Source organism: Staurois parvus, unplaced genomic scaffold, assembly GCF_062004578.1.
Source record: "Staurois parvus isolate SC_StPar_1 unplaced genomic scaffold, SC_StPar_1.0 ptg000438l, whole genome shotgun sequence".
Lineage (NCBI taxonomy): Eukaryota > Metazoa > Chordata > Amphibia > Anura > Ranidae > Staurois > Staurois parvus.
Window position 1 is genome coordinate 5,236,091 of NW_028318234.1, and position 13,252 is coordinate 5,249,342.

The window sequence follows — 13,252 nt, forward strand, 5'->3', positions numbered from 1 at the left end:
CTTAAGAACATTGTTCCAGATCTAAGCTACACTGTACGATCACCATCACTAGACAAGTGGGAAGGAATCAAACAGCTCAAAGCAGCTCTCTGGTCATTGGTAAGTTGAACACTCTTTCACATTTTAGCACAGCTTAAGAATTGTCATCACATATTGATATTTTGCATCAAGTGTTAGTCTTTGACTAGTTTTTGTGGGTTCAGGACTGCATATATATTTTTGCATAGGAGTACTGGAAAACCATGCATCCGTGATCAGTGGATCACAGGTGTAACGTACAGGCTCCTGTAGACTCTCTGCAGTCCCACTGGTCCATACTGAGGTGCGAGCCTTTGGTTACAAGCAGGAACAAGTTTCTTCTGTGACTTACAGAGACTAATGTTCACTTAAGACTAGAAAAACTTAAAGGATAAGTTCACCTTTCTTAACATGTTACACCCATTTTCAGGGTGTAACATGTTACTGTAGCCCCCCTTCCGCCGCTAATTTTCACAATTTAAAAATAACGCATCCTGTGTGGGGTTCTGCCTGCTCGGCTGCGTCATTCATTCACAGAGTTCTGTGAATGGGAGACTACAAGTACCGACATCCTGTGCAGCCGTCAGCTTGTAGTTCCCAATGAACTACCACAATGCTGTGGTATTTCATTGATTTTTTTTTTTCTACTTGCAAAAATGTTTTGTCTTTTTTTTTTTAATTAATCATCAAGACCAGATGGCTTACATCCAAGAGCCATCTAAACACTTAGCCATGTTATAGCCAGACCGTTGCTCCTAATTATTAAGGAAAGCTTACTCACTGGAATGGTACCAGCAGATTGGGGAAAAGCAAATGTGGTGCTAGTATTCAGGAAAGGGCCAAGATGTATACCTGGAAACTACAGAGCAGTCAGCCTAACATCAATAGTATGTAAACTACTAGAAGGAATGATTAGGGATCATGTCCTAGAATTTGCTGATAATATCAGTAGTAATCAATATGCATTTATGATGAACCATTCTTGTCAGACCAATCAGAAAAGGCTTCCCTTATCAGCTTACACAGATGTTTATTAATATTACAGGTGCTTATGTAGCGCCATCAATTTACACAGCGCTTTACACATATATATATTGTAAATTCAATTTATTTGAAATGCTTACAATCAGTCACTGTTAACTTCTCTTTTTAGGGTAACATAGGATCCTCCAATTGGGGACTGAACTTGCTTCAGGAAGAGAATGTGATCCCAGATATTATAGCACTCGCTCAGCACTGTGAAGTGCTTTCTATTAGGGGGTAAGTGTCCACCATTTCTGCAAGTGTTTTCTCAAGGTAACTTTATATTCTGCTTTGCCATTATAAAGACTGGTAATACCATATATGTAAGTCATGCCAACTTAGATTCCCCTAGTTTGGTTGCTCTAGCCTTTGTGTAATTTGGAGCATATTAATATTCAAACTATTAATGCCCACAGACATTGAATTTGTGCTCTGATAAGCACATCCTCCCAACAACAGGGTGTGCAATAAAGGCTGTATTAAAATGAATGCTCCTTTGCTCCTGCACTGGCACCCGTGGGAACATACACAGGGGCATACATGTAGGTGTGCTCTTAAATAGGACCTATCATACAGCTATTTTTACATTCCATGTTACTTTATGTCAGTAGATCAAACTCCTAAAACCCTGTGGAATGATCTCTTGCAAATTATATGCAGTTCAAAACAGACAATATTTCACACATTTGTTGTGGCACCCAAGTTTGTAGCAAAGCCCTGCACTGTTTTTACCAATGTATTGCAGGCAGTGCACAAAGCTGTCCTATTAAAGTTGTCCTGTCATAATGTTCATAAACATGTGAAAACTGTTCTATTGCTAGAATGTTGAAACAGTAATACGTCAGTGTTCCCCGTTGTAATTTAAATGATAACTGCAATATTAGTACAGATCCCTTACTTGTCTTTGCTCCTGTGCAAAAAATAATTTAATAAATGGATTGCTGTTGCTGTGTTTGATTCACTGGGGCCTGCAGTCTCCCAATTGCAAGGTACAGCCTACTGTGCTGCTGAGAGGGGTACTTTATGCCACCATTAGAGGGGAGCTCTTTGTAGGTTGGGACTGCTGCACCCCAAACATAGAGCTCCTCTCCTGCACCAAACATCCTTCTCTTTTTAGCATCTCAATTGTTTTTCTGTGGGTTTTAAAGAGCAAGGGCAGATAAAGGATCTACGGAATGTTTTGATAGTGATCAACCAACAAGCCAATGTTGTTAAGACATACATATTGTCATGTAAATGTGACCTCCCCTGCCCTTTTTTGTGTATGCCAGAGATAGACCAAGAAAATCCTTCACTGTACTTTATATCTCAGTCAAAAGAAAAAGTACCAACATAGTTAGATCAAATCTTTTTCAGGAGTTATCAAATACCTTTGGTGATAAATTCCCTTCATAATGGAGAGGCTTATGCTCTTTTTTTTGTAAACTGTTAGATAATCTAATGATTTATTGCTATAAAATAAAGATATGCAGGAAGTTTCCATTGCAGATATTCTGAAAATACTAGCTTTGGCATAATACTGGCTCCCTAGCATTAGAAGTTTGAGTCACTGACCCTGTACAAGTATGCAGATCAGGAAAGTTGGGTTAAAAATGTCAGAAGACTAGATCTGTATACTTGTTTCAGGTCTGGGAATCCAAGTTTAGAGTTGCCAGGGTCAGCATGATACCCTAACATCTAGTATTTTCAGAAGCAGAACTCCACAAAGGCAGAATTGACAAGTCAAAGAATTGATTGCTTATGACATGTATTTAATTTTACTCATTGCAAAGAAAATTTGTATTGCAATTTTTCCAGGACCTGCGCATATGTTCTTGGGCTGCTTTCCAAGACGAAGCAAGGATGCGACATATTGAAGCACCATAACTGGGATGCGGTGAGACATAGCAGACGACAGCCGTGGCCAGTGGTTCCAGATGACATGGAGCAGCTCTGTAATGAGTTGTCATCCATACCTAGCACACTCAGCCTGAACTCTGAGTCAACCAGCTCGAGACACAACAGTGAAAGTGAATCCGCACTTCCTAGTAAGAATTGCTCTACTTTTTATACTCCATTAGGGAAACTTGTCTCCTTTCTACAGAAAAAGGGAGCATTTTGTTTTTCAAGGAATGTAGCTTATCAGTTCCTACAAGTGTTTTGCTACTAGTTTTTCTGAAAGTGATAGGCTAATTATTGGCTGAGCTTTACTTCAGCTTCAGTAATTTCCCTATCCACTGCAGACTCGGTTCTGCAATTGAGTGCCTGCCTCCTTATGTGTTGAGTGACTCCCAGAGTGTCCAGGACCAACCCTTAGAGGTACATCATTAAGCTACTCTAGACCCACAGGAGAATGTTCAAATACATACAGTTGTAAAGCAAATGTAAGCACCAAGGAGCAGGGCCCTCCTAACCAGGGGCGGACTGACCATTTGGGAACTCGGGCTCTGCCCAATGAACCGGGGTCAGTAGGGGGCCCCATGAGATGCCCCTGGTACCTTTCATAGGCTTTTTTGGGTGTGGTTTGGGTGTGGGTGAGGACACAGGGGCCCCATGATCCCCTATTGCCCGGGGGCCCCATGAGTTGTCAGTCCTCCCCTGCTCCTAACCCTCTTGTATTGAACTGTATCGTTTCTGTATTGTCTCCCTTTATATTGTAAAGCTCAGAGCAAACTATATAATTCCTGTATAATAATAATTCTGCAGAGCATGACACCACAATATTACAGATTGCTGGCATCTGCACTCTTGACCTATCCACCACTGAAGACAGAAGAAAACAAAAATAACCTGATACAGACCAAATACCCCTGAAGAAAAGAACATTCATGTTAAATGATTTTATGCAGGGCAAGCACAAAATACATATTGTCATTTCTTGTTTTTTTTTGCATGATTAGCTTTGAAAGTTTGCTTTTGTCACAAATGGTGCATGTTAAGTATACATGTTCTTTAAGAATGTGTAAGAGATGCAGTCTAATATATGCCTTTTTTTAAACAGGTATGTTCATTGAAGACGGTAATTCTTCGACAAGTCCTTTCTTCTTCACAGATGATTCTGAGCAGACATTTTTTGAAACGCCGTTGAAGGACAAGGATCGCAGTCCATTCACTCTTCTTGCCCAAAGCAAGTTTGTAAAAAATCGTTTTCTAAATTCACTGACTCTGCCAAGCAAGAAGTTTCGGGCCAGCAGCACCAGTGATCCTAAAACAAATAAACTCCTGGCGGACAAGCAGCCAGGCCTAAGGCGGAACCGAACGGTCACTGAGCCGTGTTCACATTCAGAGTTTAACTCCATGGACAGTTTGGGCTCTGTTTTTAAAGTTCCCAAAATAAACACCCTTCGGCCTGAAAATTCTATCATTAAACACATAGACGACAATGGCAGCACACCCAGTATTACTGAAAATGATCTAAAACTTCCAAAAAGTCTGGGGCACGAAAATCACAGAGATCATGCAAGCCGTGAGAGACTCATAGGTGACGGCACAATGACCACACACTTTAAGAGTCGCAGCTTGAGTTTCAATACGGACACGACGACTAGCGGGATCAGCTCCATGAGCTCCAGCCCTTCTAGAGAGACTGTGGGAATAGACACTACAAACCTTGATACAGACTGTGGAAGTTTGAGTACAGTCATTAGCACCAAAACTGTCAAACCAGCCATGCTGCATCCCAATCACTTGCCCCTTTCGAAGTCAAACTCTGTGTCCTTGGTCCCCCCAGGGTCTTCCCATACGCTTCCTCGAAGAGCGCAGTCACTTAAGGCGCCCTCCATAGCTGCCATAAAAAGCCTGGCGGATTATCACTTTAGCTACACGAGTTCTCGAGACGCATTCGGATATGCAACTTTGAAACGGCTACAGCAACAGCGAATGCATCCTTCATTGTCTCATTCTGAAGCTTTGGCCTCTCCAGCCAAAGACGTTCTCTTCACCGATACCATAACCATGAAGACTGGAAGCTTAGATTCCAGGCTAACATCAAGCAGGTAATGTGTATGCAGGTGCAATCTAACTAAAATTAAAAGGAAGCCTTGAAATGTATCGAAGAACACAGCCTGTCTGCTCAAGTTCCTAGCTCTTCATCCATGCGTTGCTGTAGTAGACCATCCACACTGTCCTGTTAGCCGGTGATCTGAACACACTATTTATAATGGAGAGATGCGCCTACTGAAGGTGTCTTGTGACCTCTGTCCTCTAGAATACCCAATGCATCAAGCTGTCAGAACAACAAGGTTTGTCACAGCTACCAGTAGGTTTAGAGATACATCTATATGTCCAGGGGCAGAAAATACATTTCTTTAGCTTTCAGTGACTTCATGAACAACCTGGCTCCTGTGATTTGTCCACTTTTGCAGTAGAGTAGAATTAGACTTGCTTGTAGGAAGAAGTTAGTTTCCTTCAGAATATATTGAATGTCCCAAGAGAGCCTGCTGGCTTGCTTAGAGCAGTGGCCAGTTTATATATTGCATCATACAGTCATGGCCGAAATTGTTGGCACCCTTGATATTTTTCCTGAAAATCAAGTATTTCACACAAAAAAGGTATTGCATTAACACATGTTTTGCTATACACATGTTTATTCCCTTTGTATGTATTGGAACAAATATAAAACAGAGGCAGAAAAGCAAATATGACATAATGTCACACAAAACCCCAAAAATGGGCTGGACAAAAGTATTGGCACCCTTAACTTAATATTTGGTTGCACACCCTTTGGAAAACATAACTGAAATCAGTCGCTTCCTATAACCATCAATAAGCTTCTGACACCTCTCACCCGGAATTTTGGACCACTCTTCCTTTGCAAACAGCTCCAGGTCTCTCTTATTGGAAGGACACCTTTTCCCAACAGCAATTTTAAGATCTCTCCACAGGTGTTCAATGGGATTTAGATCTGGGCTCATTGCTGGCCACTTCAGAACTCTCCAGCGCTTCTTTGCCATCCATTTCTGAGTGCTTTTTGACGTATGTTTGGGGTCATTGTCCTGCTGGAAGACCCAGGATCTTGGACGCAAACCCAGCTTTCTGACACTGGGCCCTACAGTGCGACCCAAAATCCTTTGGTAATCCTCAGATTTCATGATGCCTTGCACACAGTCAAGGCACCCAGTGCCAGAGGCAGCAAAACAACCCCAAAACATCATTGAACCTCCACCATATTTTACCGTAGGTACTGTGTTTTGTTCTTTGTAGGCCTCATTCCGTTTTCGGTAAACAGTAGAATGATGTGCTTTACCGAAAAGCTCTATCTTGGTCTCATATGTCCACAAGACGTTTTCCCAGAAGGCTTTTGGCTTACTCAAGTACATTTTGGCAAACTGTAGTCTTGCTTTTTTATGTCTCTGTGTCAGCAGTGGGGTCCTCCTGGGTCTCCTGCCATAGCGTTTCATTTCATTTAAATGTCGACGGATAGTTCGCGCTGACACTGATGCTCCCTGAGCCTGCAGGACAGCTTGAATGTCTTTGGAACATGTTTGGGGCTGCTTATCCACCATCCGGACTATTCTGCGTTGCAATCTTTCATCAATTTTCCTCATCCGTCCACGACCAGGGAGATTAGCTACAGTGCCATGGGTTGCAAACTTCTTGATAATGTTGCGCACTGTGGACAAAGGCAAATCTAGTTCTCTGGAGATGGACTTGTAACCTTGAGATTGTTGATATTTTGCCACAATTTTGGTTCTCAGGTCCTCAGACAGTTCTCGTCTCCTCTTTCTGTTGTCCATGCTTAGTGTGGCACAGACAGACACACAATGCAAAGGTTAAGTGAACGTCTCTCCTTTTTATCTGCTTTCAGGTGTGATTTCTATATTGCCCACACCTGTTACTTGCCCCAGGTGAGTTTACAGGAGCATCACATGCTTGTAACATTCTTATTTATCCGCAGTTGTGAAAGGGTGCCAATACTTTTGTCCAGCCCATTTTTGGAGGTTTGTGTGACATTATGTCGAATTTGCTTTCTTTCCTCCCTTTTTTTGTTTTGTCCCAATACACACAAAGGGAATAAACATGTGTATAGCAAAACATGTGTTAATGCAATACGTTTCGTGAGAAATACATGATTTCCTGGAGAAATATCAAGGGTGCCAACAATTTCGGCCATGACTGTATAAGGAACTGACACGATCAGAAGGGCAGAGATCCCTGCTGGGTTACAATTATCGGGTACATGATTTTAAATTTATGTTGTGGTGTTTTACCAATTCACCATAATAGTTTTTACTGCTGTTTCATTTTTGAGAATTTTTTTTTTTTTAAACTGAACTCTGCCGTTATTGATTTTCTTCTTACCAGCAGACATTAGTAATCTGGCTGCCAGTGGTAGTGCCTCCTATGTAAGTCCTATGTCAGGAAGTAGCAGGTGCTAATGTGAATTTATAGAAGTTGGAGAGCTCAGGGTGAGTGTCACCAAGTGTGATGTGTTAAGCAAACCATAGATTATGCAGTTTTCTTTCCTTCAACCAGGGGTTGAAGGGTAGAAAATCGCTTGATTCCCCCATCAACACATTCAGTGTTGATGGGGGAATCCCTCCCGTTGTGCTATTGTATTCTGGCAGCGGGAGGTTTCCCAACTGTCAGATTATAATGATTGCTGCTGGCGGCTATAGCCTCTGGCAGTGATCATATGAAAAAAAAAGAAAAACAGGATGGTTGTACTGAAGTTGATTGATCGACTTCAGTACAGTCAGCCAGCTCATAGATGATCGACATTCGGCCAGTTTCTGCTGAACCGGTAGAATTTTGATCCATCCATGGCTGGCATAACTAGTGGACCAAAGAGCAGACAGGAAGTAAGAAGGTGATTTACAGTCTGCAGTATTTTTGTTGTCCTCCTTATGCTGTGTCAGAGGCAGTGAGTCCCAAAGCATATTTTACTTTCCGTATCTTTTTGGTAGAGAACACAGTTCCTCTGTGTGTGTTCAGCTGTGTATTGTTTGAAGAAATACCTTCAATGACAATTTTTCTGCTATGATAAGGTAACATCATTGTTTGGATTTGTGCCCCTTAATCCTGGCAGGTTCATGAAGGCATTAAGCTACGCTTCACTGGATAAGGAAGATTTGTTAAGTCCAATAAACCAAAACACTCTCCAGCGCTCGTCTTCTGTTCGCTCTATGGTGTCGAACGCAACCTACGGCAGCTCGGATGATTACATTGGTTTAGCTTTGCCTGTGGATATTAATGATATGTTTCAGGTAAATTTATGCTTCATTGTGTTATTTTATCCTGGGATTCCATATATTGTAATTGATTTTGCATTTCCATCACAACCTTTTACCCTTTCTGTATTGCTTGTTAATTCCTTGGTAGTAGTGACAGCTCTTCAGATACACGTTTTCCCTTCCCGAAGAGTTGCAGCTTTGTTTCACTTAAACTTGTGTTTACAGTCTCACATCTTGTACCACTCAGGTGTCGTTATATGTAGCACCAATGGTGCAATTTCTACACTTTGGGATATACCAATTAAAGGAAAAGTATAACCAAAGCTATTTTGGGTTTACTTCTGAGGATCACAGGAGTTCAGTTTGTATTGCACTCCTGTTACCTGTTTTCAGCCGACAGTGGGATAAAGCTTGCTGTCAGCTATAGTCACTCAGCTGGTCCAGGCTCTGGAAAGATCCTGACTTTAAAGTCTGGATCCAGCCACAGGCCTGGACCGGTAGCTGGCTCAGCCTCTTAGTTCGCCGCTGAGAGCCTGAGCCTGCTGCTCCCACCCCCTCCACAGCTCGGCGCCCCAGTAAACGCTAGAGGGGCAGAGCAGAGAGCCGGGGATTGACAGTCACCACTCTGTGCTTACTGAAGACTGAGAACTTAGCAATCAGTGGTCTTTGATCGCTCAATTCTCAGCTTTAGAGCTGGCTGGGGACATATACAGCATCGCACCAATGCTGCATCCACCTGGGGTGAGTATAAATGTTTGGTTTTTTTAACCCATACTTCCCTTTAAAAGTGGTTTACATGCATTCTATGCATGAAGGTAAAATACCTTCCGTGTGCCGCTCTCTCTCTCCTTATTGACCGAGGCACACTAGCGGGAGCCATTGGCTCCTGCTGCTGTCAATCAATACCAGTATGGAGGAAGCATGGGTGGGACTGAGCCACGCTCTGTGTGCCACAGATACTCAGAGCGAGCACATACGAGTGCCTCCAGTGCAAGCAGCTTATACTGGGGGCACTCGGCAAGGTGAAGGGGTCACATGCGCTGGCGGGCACCCAAGAGAAGGATCGGGGTAAGTATGACATGTTTGTTATTATAAAGAAAAAAAAATTATCTTTAAAACCATTTTAATCTTTTTGGTTGGAATTTTCGTGTTGTCAGTAAAAATGACATGGGGTACCAGTTTTCACCTCAGCCTTAGTCCGTGCTGTATTCTATTATTCATGATGTACATTGGGGATTAACCTATTTTGGACTTCAAAGACTGGATGTGGTAGCCAGACTGACCTCTTTAAATATGAAGAAGGATGTTGTTGAAGATTATCTAAATTGTATTTCAATGTGAATCATTTTAAGATTTTGTATCTGTTTCTACACATTGTATTATATTATATTAAGCAAAGCTTGGAAAGTAGTCATTGACCATGGGAACATTATTCCGGTCTGAAGAAACAAAAGTTCTGTGTCAGCTGTAAGTTTTGCCTTTTATTTGTCATTTTATAGGTCAAGGAAACTCCATATTTCCAAAAGACAATGCCTCCCACGGAAGAGCGCGCTGCTAAAATTTTTGCACCTGAAGTAGGAGGTAAAACCTCACACTCTAATTATTATTTTACTTTTTCTATTGATACTTCAAAGGTCAGTTTACATGAAAACTATTTTGTTATTTTGTCCTACAAAACCACAGCCTATAGAGAGACGTAGATCTGTACATAGTATATAATCAGTTTACCTGTCAAGAGTAGGGATATGGGAGCTGCCATTGAGGGTTCAAGTTCCATGCTTGTCATCTTTATGCTTCAGTTTATGATGGGTGAAGGTCCCATCATTTGATATGCAAATGCATGTTCTAGCTTGAGACTTCCATATTTTTTATTAATAACTGCCTACAGGAATAACTAGTGCCGTATGTGGTCCACACATGAACACAATTTACAAACAAACCAGGATAAGGATACCTATTTTAAAAGAATGACTGTTTTGGTATTTGGTATAGTCCATTGAGGTTTAAAGTGGTTGTAAAATTCAGTCATGAAGTAGGAACAAAGCATATCCCTCCTATAGTGAGCACTTAAAGCAGAACTTCAATCTCTCAATCAACTTTGACCATTTTTATCTCTTATGCTGCTAGCATTAGTAAATAGATAGGAAAGTATATTTACTTGTTTTAATTTTTTTTACATTTCTTCAGTTACTTCCTGGTTTCTATGCCTAGGCAAATTGTCATTCATCCCAGGAGTCTTCAGGAAGGGAAGTGTTTTTTTTTTTATTCAGCTAAGCACTCCCTCCTGTCTGCATGCCTGAGCTAAGGGCAGATGGATTCCAGGAAGTAAATGCTACATGATTCATCTACCTTTACTCAAGATGGCCACAGCCACAAATGCTAGGGGGGTGTTTTTCAAAGTGATTTCCCAGCAGCATAAAGCATGGAGACATGGATGGATGACGACGTTTGCGCTGAATATTAAAACCAAATTAAATAGTGTTTCTGATGCTCAGATGCAGTGTAGTTACACTTTAATGTCATTTCTGTCTGCTACTTTGCTCCTCTGCTGTCTGTATGAATCAATTGTGACGTTTCCTGACAGCGAGAGAAAATTGGCGACAGGGGAGGGACCTCCAGCAGATTAGGAGCCTTAGCTCTGTTCCTGTGTGCTGTGTGTAGGAGGGGGGGTGTCCCTTCCCTCCCCTCCAATCAGCTTTCAAAGCTCTCCTCACTGAGTTTTGCAGAGTGCAACTTCAACTCTCCGCCCCCTTTTTTCTTACAGCTCAGCTAAGCTTTACTGCGTTACTTTAACTGACAATTGCGCGGTCATAAAAGCTGTACGTAAATGAAATGTTCTTTTTTTCCCACAAATAGAGCTTTCTTTCGGTGGTATTGGTCACCTGTGCGTTTATTTTTTGCTCTATAAACAAAAAAACACCAACAAGTTTGAAAATAAAAAAAACAATATTTTTTACTTTTTGCTATAAATTATAGCCAGTAAAAAATTAAAAAAAAATCAAATTTCATTATAAATTTAGGCCAAAATGTATTCTTTCTCATTGCTAAAAAAAAAATCTCAATACATGTAAATTAATTGGTTTTCGTGAAAGTTAAAGCGTTTACAAATGGAGGTATATATACTGGAATTGGGTTTTTTCATACCAGTAATGGCGGCGATCCGTGACTTAAAGCGGAACTGCGATGGGCATGCTGACACTGAGGGGGAACTGGCTAACTGCCACTGACATCCCAATGACACCAATACAGTGATCAGCGCTAATATAAAGCGCTGACACTGTACTAATGACACTGGGCAGGAAGGGGTTAACATCTGGGGCGATCAAAGGATTAACTGTGTTCTGTTTTACATAATTTGCTGTGTGTGTTTTACTAAGGAAACATGCTGCTGCGTATTTCTCTGCTGTGTGTTCTTGCTGGCAGGGGAGAGACCTGTGTTCTTTGCACCCTGTCAGTGATACTCTGTGATCACCGGGTGCCGACGGGGAATCTCTGGCCAGAACCCAGTGATTGACATCCGTAGCCGCCAATGGCGGCGCGTGCGCCCCCTACCTGGAAATGCAAATCACGTATATATACGTCATTTTGCACAGCCCTGCCACCCTGTAGCAGTGATTCTATAGGGCAGCGGGCAAGTGGTTAAATTAGAGTCACATTTCTAATAATAAAGATTCTTATCCTTGTGGGAAAGCTTTGTGAATTCAGCCTATTGTCCGTATTCTCTGATAGTAAATTGTGTGAAAATACTCTCTGGTTTCATTTACCCCCCTCGCTGGTAACCGGGAGGGATATTGCTGACATCAGATGGTTAGCAGTCTTGGCTGTCTTACTACTTCAGCAATCTCTTGGATGCAGAGTCGCAGTCAACAACCTAGAGTGGGCTGGGCCTGACTTTTTTTTTTTTTGGAATATAAAATGAATGTTCATGCATTTACCTTATTAGAATTGTTTGAACAGTGGCCTATAGTGTTAGACGTTTTCATGCAAGTGACTGCATTAAGGTAAAATTCTAAGTTGATATGTGCCTCCTGACTTATTTATTTACTGTATTTCAGGTATTACTGGATCCGGGGTTAAGAGCCCATACCAGGCACTCCGGCAGCAGTTCAGCATTACAGAAATTATGAACTCAAGCCGGTCAGACGCTTCCCAGTTCTTGGAGAACACAGAGGACACTGGGCTGCAGGAACACACAGATGACAACTGTTTATACTGTGTGGGGTTCCAGATAATGGGTTACAACCACGGTAACCAGCTGAATGAATTGGGTCGTTTAGGTACTATAATGTTTATGTCAAAATTTGATAAGAATGCCGTCATGCTATGGTTTTGAATTCCTGTAGCACAATAGTAGCTGGGAATATTCTTCAAGAAAAAATGTTGTCATATCACTTTGTAGCAGTGTTTTTTTTATAGTTTACACATCTTGCGGAGTAGGTTTTATTGTACCTTACTCAGGGGTTACAATTTCGAGTCCAGACCTACTAGCCGGTCACAAAACACTCTCCACCAGTTGCCCCACCCAACCTTGCCTAGGTCCACCCCCAACCATGGCCCTCCCCAAACCCCACCCTTGGCCCGCCCCAACCACACCCCCTTAAAGCTTATGAAATTACATTTTTCTTTAGAATAAAGGGTCCAAAATATAAAACTACACAGTAATGTATATCCCAGCTCTCCTGTACTCCATTAAAGTGATATGACATATATACAGTAATGTATATCCCAGATCCCCTGTACTCCATTATAGTGATATGACATGTATACAGTAATCATTACTGTATACATGTCATATCACTATAATGGAGTACAGGGGAGCTGGGATATACATTACTGTATACATGTCATATCACTATAATGGAGTACAGGGGAGGGGGGATATACATTACTCTATACATGTCATATCACTATAATGGAGTACAGGGGAGGGGGGATATACATTACTGTATACATGTCATATCACTATAATGGAGTACAGGGGAGCTGGGATATACATTACTGTATACATGTCATATCGCTATAATGGAGTACAGGGGAGCTGGGATATACATTACTGTGTA

The 13,252-nt window shown here is 41.6% G+C and overlaps 1 protein-coding gene across 2 annotated transcripts in view; it reads left to right on the forward strand.

The window, feature by feature from the left end:
• Window positions 1-13,252, forward strand: part of RICTOR (RPTOR independent companion of MTOR complex 2) — a 246,095-nt gene that overhangs the window by 206,107 nt on the left and 26,736 nt on the right. For both annotated transcript variants that reach the window (XM_089687825.1, XM_089687826.1), the window contains exons 28-34: window positions 7-99; window positions 1,172-1,278; window positions 2,839-3,068; window positions 4,022-5,015; window positions 8,048-8,225; window positions 9,692-9,773; window positions 12,248-12,469. In XM_089687825.1, coding sequence (XP_089543951.1) covers window positions 7-99; window positions 1,172-1,278; window positions 2,839-3,068; window positions 4,022-5,015; window positions 8,048-8,225; window positions 9,692-9,773; window positions 12,248-12,469 — 1,906 coding nt within the window. The remainder of the gene's footprint in view (window positions 1-6; window positions 100-1,171; window positions 1,279-2,838; window positions 3,069-4,021; window positions 5,016-8,047; window positions 8,226-9,691; window positions 9,774-12,247; window positions 12,470-13,252) is intronic.